General features: G+C 45.1%; 1 protein-coding gene across 13 annotated transcripts in view; it reads right to left on the reverse strand.

Annotated features, from left to right (window-relative positions):
- ENOX1 (ecto-NOX disulfide-thiol exchanger 1) overlaps positions 1 to 18,650 on the reverse strand; it is a 550,829-nt gene that overhangs the window by 157,326 nt on the left and 374,853 nt on the right. For all 13 annotated transcript variants that reach the window (XM_032402958.1, XM_032402955.1, XM_032402957.1 and 10 more), the window contains 3 exons: positions 7,981 to 8,154; positions 6,571 to 6,777; positions 2,761 to 2,994 (listed from right to left, as the gene is read on the reverse strand). In XM_032402958.1, the coding sequence (XP_032258849.1) occupies positions 2,761 to 2,994; positions 6,571 to 6,777; positions 7,981 to 8,154 (615 nt within the window). The remainder of the gene's footprint in view (positions 1 to 2,760; positions 2,995 to 6,570; positions 6,778 to 7,980; positions 8,155 to 18,650) is intronic.

Below are 18,650 nucleotides of genomic sequence, written 5' to 3' on the forward strand. Positions count from 1 at the left end.
CTCCACAAATATTTGCACAATGCTGGCGCATCACCCACCCCCCCACACCTCCCACCACGTCTGGTGGCACCAGAGGCCAGAAATGCAACATGCTCAAAGCTCCAAATCGCTAAGGAAGAGAGAAAGGAATTAAGTATTTACTATGTGCAGAGTTTTAACACCGGGCAGCATGTAGAGGGCCTTGTGGATCATAATAAAGAGTTGGCTTGTGCAGATTTTGCTAGATAGAGCTGATTTTCAAAAAGCAAACTGCAAGAATAAACAAGTACAATGTAAAATGGGGGAAAATGTTTGTAATAAACCTAAGATAGCATGATTTCTCAGGGGAGGAAAAAAAAAAATCAAATTCAATTAGGTATTTTCAGATCGTATTTCCATCCTCTTTTTTACTCAGGCTCCTTTACTTTGGGTTTTGACTGCATTTTTTATTTTTTATCCCCACATCAATGAAGTCATCTTCAGGGAAGCAGTTTCCTTGGCCCCTCCAGTCTGGCTTTGCAGTGTTATAAGGAGCATGGAGTAGATTTCCTCTCTGAGGCAGCCAATTTCCTAAGCAATTAAATACTGTTTATATTCCAAACTCTGTGCTTGGGTTGAAATTGTCAAGCTTGGTATTACCTGACTGGTTGCCTGCACTGTATCCCTAGCTAGTTCATTCTACTATAACTGCCATCTATTAAATTTTCCAATCTGTTCTCTCAACGGATCACACAGTACTTGGCGAAGGTGCAGCTCCTAAATTCTGCAAGTTATACTCATCTATATAAATATATATTTTTGAAATGGCAAAGCTTGCAAATTACTTCACCCAATTGACATCCCAATCTGTGACCCTCCCACAGCAAAGGCAACGCCATGTTCCTCTTAAGTGCATAGACATTTGTGTACTGTTTCCTTAAAAAGAATAGGAGGACACCAAACTTTTTGTGAAATCCCTCCAAGAGGTCACAGAACCAAGGCGCCAGTTTTTGTCACGTCTAAGTGGAGCATGGAAGCCGATAATGCACAACGTGCAGGATATTAAAGAAAAAACGACTTGTTGCAAAATCAACATTCCTGGTTGAGGATGTTGCTCTTTCTCACTCTGGCCACTCCTTATGATTTGTAGCCTGAATGGAAAAGGGAGATCATGCCTGTGTTTGCCTTTCGTGTGCTTTTTGTTAAAGGAACACCCATGGCCTATGTACTTATGTCTGTAAGACAGGCCCTCCCAGAGCAGTGGAACACGGGCCGTTGGCTAAAAAGCCCTCGGTAGTTACACTGGGGAGCTTTCAGCCACAACGGCGGCAGCTGATTAGGGGCTCCCAAGGCCTGAAAAGGGCACAAGGGCTAGAAGCAGAAGTCCTTTTTAAAAAGAATTCTCTTTTAAAGAAACAGAATGTCAACCTCCCATCCTCCTAAAATAGGTTTTGAGCAGCTTTCACACATTTCATTTAGTGAAAACACCCGATCAGTTTACACGCCGCCAGCAATATACTAGCTATGCTCTAAAACACTCCAAGGATCAATCACATCTCTCTTCTCATCAGAGATCTTTAATGGCTTCTCCACTGCTTATGGAGTAAAACCCAAATCCAGGGGCAGCTTCAGGGCCCGACCATCTGGCCCCAAAATGCTCTTCCAGCTCCACCTTGCTCTATAAACTTCCATGCCGGTCTCATGTGCGCTGGAACAGGCCCCTTACCCTTCCCCTCCCGTGCCACCTTCCTCTCTGCTTCCTTGTGTCTTTTTTCCTAGGGCTCCGGCCTCTGACCGGAATGTCTTTAAGGCCCTTCTTCTCCTGGGAATGAAAAACCTTGTTTATCCTGCACAGTTCTCCTCTGTGAAGATTTTCTCGATACCTTCATCAACACTTGCCCCCGTGTTCCCAAAGCACGTCGCTCCTACTTTGCTTCACAGTCAAGCCAGTGGCTTTGTACTACCTGAGACACCTGGGTGTGGCCAGCCACTCTAACCTGATGCCCCCAATGGCGCGAGGAAGGTCTGACCATCATTTGCCCGTAAATGCAGGTGCTGCTCAGATTCCGTGACTCTGCTCAATAATGGAAGAGAACTCACACATACACGTGATCCCGAGGTAGAATCTGGCCCCTCCCCAATCATCTGCAGTTCACCGGGGCAGGTACTAAAGCCTGCATATGGCTTTATCCCCCATAGCATCAAACATGTGAAAGGAGCACAGCAAACTTTAAAGAAATGAAATGTACTCCTTTTTATTACTACTTATTCTGTAGGTGTCAGCAGTGTCCCTTCAACGCCATCTCTGAAGGCAGGGATGATCCCTTTCTGCATTTCGCTTCTACCCTCCACAGACCCCAGCGCCGTTTCCCACGTGCGTGAAGGAGGCTTTGCGAAGAGTCCAGGTAGGTGGAAACTCCAGGAGCTGGAGGCACACCAGGACCCGCCTGCCCACAGGAGACACCAGCCTCGCTCGGTCAACACAGGTGCGAAGACAAGAGCCCGCTCCGGGGCTACTGCGCATGACTCTCCCGCCCCTCTTCCCACGAACCGTGTTGAGCGGCCGTACACGCGCGTGCTCGGAGCACAGCGGCGGAAGGGGCGGGGCTCTGTCCCGACAGCAGGAGGAAGCGCTTCCAACCGGCTCCTGCTTCCGGGTGACGTCGCCCGCAAGCACTCAGCACGCGGAGGGACCGAGACGTCTGGGGCGTTGTGTGTGTGTGTGGGGGGGGGGGATGGCGGGGTTTCTCTGCGGTGGGCCGTGCCTCCCGCCAGGGCGGAGACGCGCGGGCGGCCCCCTACCTTTCAGCTTGTCGGCCAGCAGCGCGGCCTCGTGCTCCGAGTAGTGCATGATGGCCGGCGGCGAGGGCGGCCGCAGCCGGTCCTCCTCCAGCTTGCGCCGGTGCCGCTCCTCGCGCGCGCGCATTCGCTGCTTGCATTCCCACTCGTAGAAGTCGTCCCTGGCCTGGGCGAAGTCCACGTGCAGGCGGCCCGAGTCCTTTTTGTCCGTGCTGGACCCTAATCGCATCCGGTAACCTGAAAGCAACAGAAAGGCCGGTGGCATCACAATGTCACCGCCAAGATGATCGCACCATTTTGTCCGGGCCCTCAAGGCACCCTGGGGGTGGGGGCAAGGGGGCTTTCGCCTATTTCTTTTTTTTTTTGCCCAAAGGGCACTGCATTCTTCCCGTAGGAGGTGGGAAGCAATTACCCTTCTCCCCAGTGATAAGGAAGTACTGCCAAGTTCAGCTTATTACGGATTTGGGGATAAACACGCTTCTGGGAGGTGTCTCAGAGGGTCACCTACCCATCTTTCAACCCAATGTTACTAAGAGGATGACCTCAAGAACCGGGGCACTTACCGTAACTCCTTCTTCCCTCTGGCTTCCAGGAAGCTCGGAAACAAATTTGGCACGTAGCATTTTTCTCCTCTCTGCCTTTCTATGGCCGTGGTGTTATATTTTCAATTTATAATAACTCTATTGTGTAAGTGTTCTTAAATTCTTTTTTGAAAAAGGCAGAGTAGGGGTAAATAAAGAATATGGTATTTAAAAAGACCTACAAAGTAAATTCCACAACACCTCACTCACAGGTTATTGCTTCATTCCCCTAGAAAATGCTGCTCCATTCTCTCTCAGCAGCTGCAAAAGCCACAATTACCAAGGCAATTTTGCAAGGCTGTTTTATTTCCACTTATCCTCTGGGGCACACAGGAGACTATTTTACCTTCAATCAAGAGGTCTCACCGCTGCCTTCTTACAGCCCTGCAGCACCTCATCTGGCATGCGGCACTGCACAAATTGTCCACGCAATCTTTGAAGGCCAGGGGAGCCTGTGCAAGAGCACAGAGCTGGACCCAAAAAAAAAAAAATGGGCCTGGAAACCTTTGGGGGATTTACTGTGAGCTACCCAACTTATAAGGATCATGTGCAGAAACCTGATCTGAGAAATCAACACAAACAGAACTGAAACCAGACAGCCAGCCTCACTTCAAAATGAAGAAGACTTGGCTTTGAGGCTGCTCTTCAGTTTGGGGTACTCAGATTTTAAAAACATAAATTTAGGTCCCAGCAGGATCACAGCTGTTGGGGCTGCCAGAGGAGAGAGCAAAACGAGCACTTTTGCCGTGTAGGGGCTTTGCAAATGAGATACCACTGTGAAATGCTAGGCTGCACTACACTGATGTTCATGATCTCCGTGCTAGATTTCAATGGATTATCTCGGCATTTGTGTTGAAACTCTGCTGAAAATCCCTGCAGAGGCTGACTTCTTCCCTGTAGGGCACTTCACAACTTTGAGAAGTTACAAATACAAGACAGATCTCACATCTGATTCCTGTTATGCCCTTCTCACTCCTAGGTTTAAATGATGTTCTCTAAAAATAGGAAGATACAATAATACCTATCAAAAACGCACACATCGATCACGTATGAGCAGAATTCATGCTAAAGCAGAGCGTATCTTGGTTCTGGGCCATAGAAACTTAACAAGTCAGCAGGCCACGGTGACATACACTAACAGCTGAGCAGGAAATGCCGCCTAAGGCTGCCCAGCGGCCCTAACTGGCCAAGCGTCTTTCTTCTGTTCGTGTCCAGAGCATCACTTTTCAGATATTTCTGGTTCCAAAAAGTACCCTCTCTTTCACCAAAACATCATCATTAAGGCCTTAAAAGAGATCCTGATGAGGCTGAGTCTAAAATTAGCTTGGCCTTCAACTGTGAACACAGTCCTAAAATTAGGCCTTCCAGCTGGGTATGGGCTTGTAGGAGCTAACACACAGGACGGGCAGCCTTCCTTCCCTCCTGCCCCTCCAGTTAATCAGCCTTTCAGATCTTCCCTGGACTGATGTACAACCTCCCCAGGGTGGCTGATCGCTGTGCCTCCAGGCAGGGAGGCTGGAGGTGCGGCCTTTGCTGTGGGCTCCTCCTGCTGCAAAGGGGAAGACCAAGGAGCCATCAGGCACCTGGCTCAGAAGCAGGACCAGGATCCTGGTTGGAAAGAGCCTAGCGTCAAGGAATAAATACAGGAATACCTCTCCCGTGCCTAAATTTGGGCCTGTTCATCTTTGGCAATGTCTCACAGGGTTTCTGATTGTGTCTAAACTTTGTGTTATGTTGGAGCTGAAAAGCACTTTGATCTACTCTAACCCTCTCGTTTAATCAGGTGGAGTAAAGAAATAGTTTTATGGTTGAGCCGTGGTTACAATCCGGGTTCCCTGGGGCAGGTCTGTGAGAAATGAGCATCAGTCTTTCTTTACCATCTTCAGGATATTTGTGTTCAAAACATCCATTTGCTGAATGGTTCCTATTGTTGCAGGTGCCCTGCTAAGCACTTAATATCCATTATTTTGATTCATTCCTCATAATAATCCTATGAGTTAGTACTGTTACTACCTCAATTTCGCAGATGAGAAAATGGAGGCCAGAGAGAGGTTATCTTGCCTGAGGCACGTGAGACCCAATGCCACGCACTCAACAGAATCCCCAACTGTGTAACAGACTACTCTGAAGCTATGGCCCAAGAATACATGACAAGTAAAACACATAGCTATTTGTGTGTTGTAAAATAATTTTTCTATGTTTCGTCTTCCATCTCTATTTTAGAATGCTTTCAGGTCCCCCTCCCCGCTTTGTAAGGTTTTATTGGAATAAGGGCTTTAAAGTTCTCCATAGCACTGCCTGGGCTCAGCAAAGTTGCAGCAGTGCTGGAATAACCCCAAGGCTTCTGGGGTTTGCAAGGGAATTCCATGGCAGTAAGAGCTGCCTGCAGAAATTAAGTAAGCCTGGCAGTAGCATTCAGAGTTGGTTTTTTTTTTTCCTATTCTTTTCTCACCTTCCCTCATTAGCTTTGCCTCAGGAATAGGGAGGTGGTGTGCTGAGTGACAGACTGAAACATGCAGAAGGAGAGCGTGAGGGAATGGCAATGAGTTGATTCTAAGCGCACATTTCTCTAAGACCACATACCAATACCAGATCTATAGTTCTCAGATTTGGCAAAGGCCTCGAGGACAGCCTCCATGCACTTGCCCCAACACCCACAGGCAGCACTGGGTCTAATTTCAACATCTGTAAAAATCTCCCTATCAATTGGCACCCGAGAAGCAGGTATCCTGGGGTAGGCTTTCCCACTCTAAATGCACTAGCAATTGGGCAGTGATATCAGGTCTTCCCCTAGGACCTACGGACTACTTTCTGCAAGGAAACTGATCTTGATTTGGTACCCTGGGGTCTAGAAAGTGAACCACTCTGAAAAACTGAAATTATGCTGAGAGAGTATTTTATTCCCCCAGGGAATTACATCCAATAATAATAATAATAATGGTCCTCAGTATTCATAATATTGCTTTTTATCTAATAAGTACTTGAGAACATTAATTAGAAACTCGATGGAATTCCTGAAGACTGGTGGTGGGAAACCCTTCCTGCCGCGAAGTGCACTCACAGACTTAACATACAGCTTCTGGCAGCCAAGGGAAAAGGCAGAGGTCCTCCTTTTCCATCCCCAAACTGTGAGGACTTTATTGTGCATTAAGGCAAAAGGGAAATAAGCTCCTATTAACATCACAAAACATAACAAAAATGCCTCGAATACCCCTTATGTAATGCAAAGTACCGGAAAGGTAAATGGCTTTGTCAACCATGAATTCCTCTGCAAATCGAATGTGACAAAAATTCTTCTTGCTTTTCCGAATGGCTGTAATATCACCGCACTGCTCAAAGACTTCTTGAATAATTTCCTCAGTAGCATTTTCTGGTAATCCTCCGACAAACACGGTCTTACACCCAGGAGGTCGTTCTCTTGTGGAAGGAGGAGGAAGATCTAATAGTCACAACAGAAACAGAGGGGTGTGCCTTTTATTTTTTTGCCCTCTTCCTGGTTCACCTGGCGAAAGTGAAACTCGCAGAGTAACTTTCTCCACCCTGAGTCGTGATACATGTCTACACCGACTCACATTGATGTTTTTACCTCCTCTCCCCTCCTCCTCCCAACCTTTACGTTCTGTGGTCCTTTCTACACAGGGTGGCTAAGCTTGTCCCTGAACAGAGATAAAGCCAATGTTAGCATAATTTCATTTCCCCTTAATAATACAGAAGCCCAGAAAATGGGGGAAAAAAAACTTCACAAAGTACAAAGCATGATGAGATGACAACATGATGGAAAACTTGGGCTTGCTATCTGCTTTGTCTTGCTGCGGGATAATGGATCAGCAAGGCAGAGAACAGGACCTGTAAACATGCGTAGTACTTGCTCGGTTGGGGAAACACCGGGGCCTGAAAACGACACTTTTTTTTTATTATTCACATTTAAATAAGCCAACGATTACATTTGGGGGAGGCTGTAGGAAAAGATAAAATGTATACTGTCACAACATTTTACCTAGTTTATATGTAGATTACTAAAGCAATCTCCTGAAAAGTCCACTTCAAAAAGGCAACACTGATTAATATGAATAAAAAAAAATTCTAGCTATTTAAGCCCATAAACTTAGTATCTGAAACTAAATTAAAAAAAAAAATTCTGGCTCATTTATTTCATCAAATGTATGTTTCCTTCAAGCAAATGCCATTTGGCCCAGGAACTCTGAGATGCGGGCTCCCCCCAAAATTGCTAACTGCCAAATTAATTCAATTTTCCACCTAGCAAAGCACATTTCAGAGTTTTTCTCCCACATTTGTGAAGATGGATGGAAATGCTCACATATTTCACACTATGTTCTGCAGCAACTGCTAGACTTCGTTGCATGCAAAAAGATTCTTAATGCTGGGTATGTATCCCCACATCACATAAGCTGGCTTCACCGTGTCAATTCAGCTCCTGGATAGAACACATGGACATAGCCCCATACATCTGTGCTAATCTAGAGACAAAAGCATCATGTCAAATGGATCCCCACTTTGTGCATCCATGTGGAAGGATTCTGAGTCACATCTGAAAGTGCATGCAATGCTACATTAAAAAAAAAAGAAAGAAAAGAAAGAAATTTAAATTGAGGAGCAGGTAGTTCTCACAGGTATCACTTACTTGGATTTTGAGGGAAAAGAGTACAACTTTTGCAGTGGATTATTTCTTTGACGACAGCCACTTCTGTTGGCGGTGGGGGTGGTACAAGCCCCAGGCCTGGTATCATTGGGTTAATGGGGGTGATCCCAGTCATCATGTTGAGGCCTGGATCAAAGCCTGGGACACAGATTGAGTCTGTAAAGTACACAAGATAACGTTTTGGCTGGAGGATCTTAAATCAATTTTCATTGTTATTTTTGCTGTTTTCCTGCAAAGATTATTTGACTTTACGCTTTCTATTTTCTTTTTTTTTTTTGGTTAGGAATTTCTCCCGGCATAAGATGTAGCATCATAGAAAGCTATTCCAGAAAGATAAAGAGAAAATAAAAGATGAACTTAAAACTACATGAAAAGGAAATTATATCACTTAAAACATTAACATGGCAGAACAGAACACAGCATGTTAAAGTGGAAAACCATGCACCATGAAGCTTTGCTATTGTTGCGAATGTGATTCTGTTTCTTAACATCGGTGTATTGTTTACGCTCGCTGCCTTATGACCCAGAATGTGGGAAGAATATCATTTAACATTGAAGTGCCCTGTGAATCTAATTGTCAATCTGGTTTTATCAAAAGAGCCTTCTTATCCAAGCGACCTAGATTTGGAAAAGTTCAATTTATATGTGCATACTTTGTAATGATACATTCAGGTCCGACCTAACCTATTTCCCCCAGGAAACAAAAAACAAAGTGATTACTATGGTTGGGTTAAGTACATGCAGGCACACAATTAGCCGTATACACTTCTGCATTCCATTGGATAATCACACTTTCTTCCTATAATTCAATCAACAAATAAATAATTGACCAACCCTCCTGAAATCTTTATGCCCTATTATTAAAAAAAAAAAAAATTTACGCTCTGTATAAAAAAATGAAAGGGGGCCAAAAGAATGGGTTTTCCAATATAAGCAATGAATTGTTTTTTTAGTGTGGTAATGAAACAAGTAATTTCAATGGTGATATGCAGGGATTTACTTTTCCTAAGTAAGTCAGATTTATTTACAAGCAGGGACTGTTAGAATACTGTACTGCGTGTCTAAGAGTAGCTGGGAAGGGACCCCTCTCCAGAGAGTGCTTCTGTTTGCAGAAAGCAGACATTCTCACTGCTGGTGGGATGATGTTCAGGTAGAACGGCACAGATACCACCAGGAGTAGCCACTGTGACCCTCCGCAATGAACTTCCTTTTCTTTTCTTACTCTCCTATCTTTCCTCCCCCCTCCTCCTAGATCATTCCCATTCCTCCCTCCCGGCCCCTCTGATCTGTGGCTCTCACGGACAGCCTCTGCCTCAGCCTCCTCACTCTGCTTACCTGTGCTGAAAGGTGGGAGAAGCCCAGAGGCCGATGAAGTGACAGGGATACCCTTTGTTTATGAAGACACTCCAGAGCATATGAAGCACCGGCAAAAACTTTTCCTTTCTGGGAAAAGGCTTATGATAGCTTTCCTCTATACCCTGGATATTTCCGCTCTTCCTCTGGGTTGAACAGAATAAGCAGGGTGATCCTGATCTATAAGCCCAAGAGGACTGCTGTCCCATTTCTTAGGAAATCCATCTAACTTGAGAGTGTACCAGCATGACTTCAATAAAATGAGGTGTTTTTTTTTCAATATTGGTTTTGTTAAAAAAAAAAAACATGTAAATATAAATGCCAAATATGCATTCTCATTCAAAGGAGTCACCTTGACATTCTAGGTACTTCCTCTGTAATTATGGTTCTCAGTTTCTTCATCTGTAACATGGGACTGTTAGGCTGAATAATCTCTTGGGGCACAGTATTCCAGGATTCTGTGCTGACATTGCTCAAAACAAGTGATATAGAAAAGACATAAAAGCTGGGAAGTGACAGGGACAAGATTCACACTTTGGTGATTCATTTAAAATCCTCATAAAGTTTCACAGGTTTTATTCTCATTTTACAGATAAAGAAACTGAGGCATAAAGCAGTTGAGTAGAATCCCCAACATCACAAAGCAAATGGCAGTGTCCACCCCAGGGCCTCGGTCTCTGGCTCCAAATGTAAACATGGCTCTTTTGACTACCTTAAAGTCTCATGTAGAATGACCCGACTTGATCATTCACCTGATATATGTCACTACTAAAAATTTACTCTGCTCTTAAAATAAAATCAATACGTATCCTTCTGATCCAGACGCCAAGTCTAAAGGGGGAAGTTCCAGAACAGAATGGCTTTCAGTGTCATCATCACTGAAACAACAGATTGGCTTTCAAGGTGAATATATTAGAAATTGAAATATTGGCATGCGTATGCCTTTATTTAATCTCATTCCGTGCATAAGATTCATCTGTTTCTTTCCTGGCCTGGCCCTCACTGTTGTTTGCCAACACAGGGTGATTTAAGGCTAAAACTGCTCAGGACAGCGAACCCTGTGAATTACAATAACCAGAATGTTGCCCACAAATGAGATTAGAAGCCCAGCGTTTGCATTCTCTTTTAGTTGTAACAGACTTCTGTTTCCTTTCTGAAGGCCAAATAAATAAATACATCTTTAGAAATGGGGACAAAACACACAACTCTTGAGCAAAATATTTTAATATAGAGCAAGAGTTACTTTGCCTTTTCCAAGACATCAATATGAAGAGACTCTGAGGTTTAATGAAATCTGCATGGTGAGTGCAGTAGCTTGAAAAGAGCTTAGAAAGGAATTAACACTTAAATTATGTTGGACCTCAAAGGATCTGAGATTCAGTATTTGAGAAGAGGAAGTAGGGAACGATTAGACTTTTATTTTAAAAATAAGAACCCATTACTTTTTAACAATATATGAACAGATGGAAATTGTTTTCTCAAATAGCACAGGAACCTATTATGTACTAATTCATTAAAGCAAATGCACACTTTTTGGGAGTCTGAGAAAGACACATGCACAGGAAGACAAAGGTGAGGGGAGAATGCAAGCTCAAAGAGTCAGTTCCTCGTCTTGCTTTTAGAAAAGCTGCCCCTGTGAACTTCAGAGATAACGAGTTATAATTCCACTCAGGGAAAGGAGAAAGAAGGCTTAAATTGCAGCAAGGAAGAATCCAATTAAGTACAGAGTAGAACTTTTCTTTGAGAAATTATACTTAAACAGGGGCACCTGGGTGGCTCAGTCGGTTAAGCGTCTGCCTTCGGCTCAGGTCATGATCCCAGGGTCCTGGGATCGAGCCCCGCATCGGGCTCCCTGCTCGGCGGGGAGCCTGCTTCTCCCTCTCTCTCTGCTGCTCCCCCTGCTTGTGCTCTATCCCTCTCTCTCTCTCAAATAAATAATAAAATCTTAAAAAAAAAAAAAAATTTAAAAAAAAAAAAAAGAAATTATACTTAAACAAGAGGAAGTGTTATTTATTTCCAAGACTGCAGCCCTGTTCAGCTTTCCCCCTGTGTCGCAGACCGCGAGGACAGAGGCATCAAGGCCAAAGATCAGCAAGTATTTCTTTCTCATTGTCTTTTCCCAACTGGACAAGACACAACCAGAAACAAAAAACCTGCTTACTGGACAAGACATAACCAGAAACAAAAAACCTGCTTCCTGATTCATATGTAGTCAGGTGTTTTATCAGTTAGATGAGCCAGGTGCAGAGAGCAGGTTAGGGTTTCGTGTTCAGGACGTTAAGAGGCATGACGGTTTCTTTCGTTCATTCATTCGGCATTTCCTGGGCACATACTATTGCCGCGATATGGGGTCAGGAACTGTAATATGGTCCCCACTTGGGGAAAATCACTGTGTTTAAGGAGAACATGAAGGATGAGCACCAAACTGAGCAGAAGAGTTGAGAAGTGTAAACTGAAGCTCACCGCATGGCCCAGGAAGAGACGGGCCGGGGACCGGGGACAGCCTGATAGGCCTGGGGGACTCTAATCAATGTCCATGCTATAGCATGGTGAGTATAAGACACTGTGACCAGTGTCCTGAGGGGCTCTGGGAGTCAGATTAGAGAAGGGACCTTGCCATTCAAGTTAGTGCATTCTGACTTTATTCTCACTGGGATGGCAGCCAGCGAAGGTCAGATGTGCACTCTGCTGGGCAGAGGCCCCCTGCCAGCTATGCTGCACCCCACCCCTCCTCCTCCATTGCTCCACTGCCCCAAGCAGTGGCTGGCCCCCTTTCTGCCCTTTCCCATCAATGCCTCACTGAAGTCTAATTACTGGAAATGAGAACTTGACCCCACTTGGAAGAAAGGCAATAGAGGTCTGTCTTGGTCAAGGCCGGGCCTAACTAGATTAGGCGTGAGTGTGGATGCTGGGCTGGGCTGAGGCTTGGGGGACAGAGGTACGCTGTCAGTGCCAGGAACAAGTGAGGCCCAGAAGGCAGGGCACCGTGTTCCTAGAGAATAATAAGAGAGAAGAGGCAGTAATCAGGCCAAAGGTTAGCAGTAGGTCTAGTTCTGGGCAGAGATCCTTAGCAGCAGACAAAACACAAGAGCGGGGAGGCCAGCGTCACTGGGGGACTGCATCGGCAGGTCACTGGGCCTGAACCACCCTGATCCAGGTTCTGACTCAGTCCAGGTGGAAGAGAAGTTTGGCAGCAATGTAACAGGGTGAGGCTGAGAGAAACCAACAGTCAAGGAGGTTACCTGAGCTGGGACTCAGGCTGGAGAAGCAAGACAGGATCCAGACACCAGAACCAAAGCCTAGGGTTTATGGAAGGAGGCAGATACCCCAGTTATCAGTCCTGGGGCCTGGGTCACAGGCTGACCTGAGTCAAGCCCAGCTGGATGCTGAGTCTTAGAAGACAGGGCCCCAGGGCCCCTTCCTTGTACCTGAGGCCCTGACGGGAACTTGAGTCCAGGGAGATGCCAAGCTTCCGAGGGCTGGGGCAGACAGACAGGCTGGAGGGGCTCTAAGAAACATGTAGAAGCTCCTCTCCTTTCTCCAGAGGAATCACTGCCTCCGAATATGATGCATCATCACTGGACAGAGAAACTACGTCGTGATACGTGGGCACATTCTGTTCATTGCAATCGACAACTCTACTCTTCTGCAATGTCAGTTAAATTCACAAAGTAAATGCTTTTCTTTTCATTCCATGTCCTTCTTTTCTCTAATATTCTTAAAAATCGTTTCATGATCAACAAAGGAAAGCAGTTTTTAAAAAGGTAAACTCGAGCTGAAAGGATCTGGGCAACAGCTGAGGGACACTAAGGCTGACTGGTCCCTTAACCTGTCTGGGCTTCCATGTCTTCTTCAGGTAAATGTGAGCATGAACACCAGACTTCCCACCTCCACAGAATGAGAGCCTCAGAGAGCACAGTCTGTGTGAAAGCAGTGTATCAACGTGTTAGGGGCCCAAATCTGCAATCAAATGTACCTGTGATCAGGCCCTGGGTCTCCCACACACTGGCTGTGCAACCTTAGGACACTGAATCTTCCTAAGCCTCATTTATAATATCGCCAAAATGGGATAATCATATTTAAATTGTAATACTCTTGTGAGGATTAGGTGGGACTTAAAAAAAAATCTTAAGTGTTTAACATAATGTTCAGCACATGTCAGTACACAACACATGGTAGCACTTATGTGCAATGTTAATAAATATGTATTTTATGTATAATATTTACGTAACCTTATATAAATTTTATTAATATTGTAGACACATAAAGGATCATGACGATGATGATGAAGTATTTCTTTTGACAAACAGCTGAGTGCCTACTAAGTGTTGGATGTTCCGCTACGTACTTTGCCTGTAAAGATATCGTATGAGTCCCTCCTTCAATGAAGTGACAGTCTGGCGGCAAGAACTCCTGAACAGAAAATGACAATACAGTATGACAACTGTTGTGAGACATTTAAATAGGAGGTGCTAAGCACAGAGAAGGGAGGCACAGGTCTGGGATACAGGTGTGATGGTTTCAATCGTGTCTCTCTGAACAGAGAGGCTGAAGTCACGACTCTCCTGGTACCTGTGATGTAGCTTTATTTAGAAACAGGGGCTTTGCAGATGTAATCAAGAGAAGACAATGTCATACTCAATAGGGTGGACTCTATCTAATATGACTGGTGTCCTCACAAGTAGGGAAGAGACCCAGGCGCACAGAGAGAAGGCCATGTGACAAGGGAAGCGGAGATTCAGTTACGTAGCTGCAAGCCAAGAACACCAAGAATTGCTAACAAAAACCAGAAACGAAGGGAAAATCACGCAACAGATTCTTCCCCAGTTCTGTCCCAGAGGGAAGACAGCGCTGTCAACACCTTGATTTCTGACATCTTGTCTCCAGAACTGAGAGAATAACGTTTCTGTTTTAAGCTGTCGCAGGGTTTGTGGTACTTTGTTAAGGCAGTTCTGGAAACTGATACAGGGGGACAGGGTCATGATAGGAATGCTGGAGGGGGTGACAGCTGACCTGAGTCTGAAAAAGGATGACTTCTATGGGTGTGTAGACAAGATATTCTTGGGGCACCTGGGTGGCACAGTCGCTTAAGTGTCTGACGCTTAGTTTCGGCTCAGATCATGATCTCAGGGTCACGGGATCAAGCCCCACATCTGGCTCCGCACTCAGCATGGAATCTGCTTGAGATTCACTCTTTTCCTCTCCCTCAACCCCCTCCTCCCTCTTGTGCTTCTCTCTCAAATAAATAAATAAATCTTAAAAAAAAAAAAGGTATCCTCAAAATATATTTATTAGAATCATAAATACAAAAGATATTTCTAAATGTTCTCTTAGAAGAAATATTCAAAACCAGTTCCCTGGAGGCAGGATCGCTCTTACATTTTCCCGTTGTGAAAAAACCCAAATTGAAGATGGCTACATATTTATTAAGAGCAAATCAACCCCACAGATTATAAGTTAACATTATAGTGTACTTTATAAGTGAATGCCTTCAAGTAGAATCTAAGAAAGTTAACATTGACAATGCTTTTGTGATCTTTCTAAAGAGATCCAAAGGTGGTGAGGTACGTTTTCTATTTAAACGCAAGATGTATACCCAAGGTGAGCTCCTGGAGCCTGGCTGCGCTCACGGTGTAAACAAAGACCTCATGCAATAAATAAAACCCTCTGTCTCCTTTGACTGGGGATATAATGCTGGCAGAACGGGGGAATGCAGCCGTCGACAGCTATTTTAAGTACTGTTGACTTGAGTGGGGAGATTTGTGTCCATGCTTGAAACTATGACACGGCACCAAGTGAAGAGAATTTCCAAACTTCTCACCAAAATTGCTGCAGAGAAGCAATGACTGCTGAAAGAAGGCTGCCAGGTCTTTCCAGCCACCTGTGCACGGAGCATGCACTTGAAAACCAAATATAACTGGAGTGAGCAGGAAATAAAAGCCCATCAAAGGTTCTGTGAAGTTCCTTCACACTGGGGTCTGGGTGATTTGAATTTGATACCAGTGCTCAGTACAGAGGCCTGAACCGCCACACTCCAAGTAAGCTGCTCTGTTTTCTGGACCTGCAGAAACACACTCTTCAGCCAGAGTGGGCCTCACAGCTGAGGCCTAAAAACCATGCTGGCGCATGCCAGGCAGGTGTGGAGGGGCTCACCTTGACAAGGAAGCAAAGGACACTGGGCCTCACTGCGAATCGTGAAGTTTCAAAGCTGCAAGAGATTTGAGTATTTCCTAGTCCGACACTCTTGATTGGGCGATGAGAAAACGGAGGCTTCGAGAGGTTAAGTGACTGCCCAAAGTGACACAGCTAGTTAAAAGTGGAGCTGCAATTAAGATCAGGCATCCTGCTTGCTTCACCACTGTGCATTTGAGTTCCCCAACATCTGCCCATTCTGCCTTCTAATGACAGATTATTCGCTACTTCCCAAGGCAGTCCATTCCCTTTTCTGTTTCACAGCGAGAAATTTACCCCTCCTCTGTTGCCTCAGGACCTGATATCCTGTACTAAACCCATTGTCCTTATTCTGCTCTCCTGGGCTATTGTCAGAAGCCTGCTTCTCTGTCCTAGCGATGCTGGTCAGCTCCACGAAGAGAGCCCACAGGAGCACCTGCATCTTCTCCAGCCCCTCAGTGACTGCTTCCCTTAGCGCATCCACAAGTGACTTCCTCTAAAACCCACCTTTTCTGCAGTCTAGGGGAAGCCCCAGAAATAGGCCCTATAGAATCGGACCTATAGGATTACCAGTGCTTTTGACCCTTCTTGATTCTGAAGGGTCCTTGTGGCTGACCTGGTACATTATGACTAAAAAACAGTGGCCACACTCGAATGCTTGCTTTGTGCCAGGCCTGCACTGAAAGCGTCACATCAGCTCATTGCATGCGTCTTCCTGGCAGTCCCATCATGGAGTTGACATGCATCAAATGACCTCCTTTGACTAAAATACCTATGTCGTGTCTCTGCAGGATGCTGTCAGGCAACTTTGCAGTTGATGTTTTAAAACTAAATAAAAGAGTTTGCATTCTCCATTGGATTTTCCACAACCTTTTTTCTTAGGATCTCCTTCTGTCTTGAGTTTTCCCTCCCTAGCCCTCAACATCTATACAATGGCAAGACAACTTTTTTTTTTTATTATGTTATGTTAATCACCATATATTACATCATTAGTTTTTGATGTAGTGATCCATGATTCGTTGTTTGCGTGTAACACACAGTGCTCCGTGCAGTACGTGCCCTCCTTAATACCCATCAGCAGGCTAACCCCTCCCTCCCACCCCCCTCCCCTCTAGAACCCTCAGTTTGTTTCTCAGAGTCCATCCTCTCTCATGGTTAAGACAACTCTTTCTTAAGTTCCCACCGCTTCTGATCTCTCCTTGCAGGTCAGACTCAGCCACAGAAGAAAAGAAGACCCTCTTAGACAAATCTATAGAGACTCCTTCCACCTAACGTTTACTTCTCCCGAACTCTTGTTGATTTCTAGTTCTGAGGGCCAAGGCCAAATTCTCCCTGCACGGGGGGTCTCTCTGAGTTGCTCGGTTGGAAGCCATGCTAAGTCATTTGCTCTGCTGTGCGGCCTACTGGTACGCTCACACTTGTGTTTACTCGTGTCGGAATGCGCTCCACAGCAAACCGCTGAGTGCCCAGGCCCTCTGCCCTCCGCCTGGACAGTGAGTCACTTCAGGCCTTGCCTATTTCTTTCAATAAAGCTTCCCCTTCCTCAGTTGCTGGTTTAAAAGCTGTAGGCAACCACATCCGGTCACATCCAAAACCTTTCAGACAGACCTAGCTTTAAAAAGGTCTCTCCATTATTGCGTTGGTGCCCGCTGCTATGTGGGTTCTTATTAGTTCTCATCTGGAGGATTGCAAAAACCGCTCTGTATGCCCAGAGGCTGCAGCTTCTGTGTCTCCCCCCTCCGTGCCCTTCTCACACCCCTGAACCTGGGAGCAGCCAGCCGTGCCCACGAGAGACCCACAAGAATAGGCCCTAATTGGGGCCTCTAAATTACTTCTTTCAAACTTCTTTTCACATCCCCGTCTCATTAGCCGAAGATTAATTTTCTCTCTGTACCATGTTATGTGACTTAGTCCGGCAGGACTGTTACATAATGATAGAACAAAAAGGACTGAGTAGGCTGTTGGTGTTCTCTGCTTTGAACCCACTGACAGCCTTATGGCACAGAATGTAGAGGTGAAACATGGTGGAATCGTGGAAAATAGTTTTGAATATCCAGTCAAGCATGTAAGAAGCACTCTGGGGCGCCTGGGTGGCTCAGTTGGTTAAGCGACTGCCTTCAGCTCAGGACATGATCCTGGAGTCCCGGGATCGAGTCCCACATCAGGCTCCCTGCTCAGCAGGGAGTCTGCTTCTCCCTCTGACCCTCCTCCCTCTCATGCTGTCTGTCTCTCATTGTCTCTCTCGCAAATAAATAAAATCTTAAAAAAAAAAAAAAAATTAAAAAAAAAAAAAAGCAGCACTCTGTAATTCTTAAGTATCTACTTATCCATCTATCTTTTTAAGGATAGGGACCCTCTGAGTACATATTGAAACACTAATTTATGTCAACACATTTCTTTCTGGCATTCAATGCCTCCTCACTCGCAGAGCTGTTCTTCTTCGAAGTCAGGCTGACAGCCTGGCGTCATATTGATGGAGAGCCCACTGTAGTCAGTGGTCGTGACTGCAGAAGTGGTATTCACAGTGTGTGAATGTCTACACAGGGATCTTCCCTTTGAAACCTGCATCTTCCCAAGATAATAATGCAAGGGCTAACCTTTTGATTTTATTTATCCACCTTAGTTTTAGTTTACAAAGACATTGGGGAGATAGGGAACATCTCATAAATTTAAACAAGAACAAAGAAAAACTTATTCAATATTTAGCTTCCAAGAAAACATGCACATCATATTATTTTAAACAATTTATATAAGTTTCAATTTAAACATACTGCTTAAAGGGGCTGAAGCAACACAGAGTTGGTCTCTTTAAATAAGATCAGCATATAGCTGTCGGCTGGGAGAGAAAATAGAACCTCATTTAGAAGCAAACACATCATGAGTGCTCCTAAAGGAAACTTCAGGTCGTGTGTTTTAAAATCATAGACTGATCTAATATTAATTTAATTTTTCCACTCAACTGTGTGGGCAAGGACAACCAACTGGGAAGAAATAAGAGTTGAAGATGGAAAGAAAAGAGACATCCAAGGGAGAGACAGCAACAGAGACAGAGAGAGAGACCATCTGAGTCCTGGACTCAAAGGCAGGCTCACTCTCCTGCCCAGTGTCCCAGCCTCTTTACGCCTCGG

This window comes from Phoca vitulina, unplaced genomic scaffold (assembly GCF_004348235.1).
Source record: "Phoca vitulina isolate PV1807 unplaced genomic scaffold, GSC_HSeal_1.0 scaffold5, whole genome shotgun sequence".
Lineage (NCBI taxonomy): Eukaryota > Metazoa > Chordata > Mammalia > Carnivora > Phocidae > Phoca > Phoca vitulina.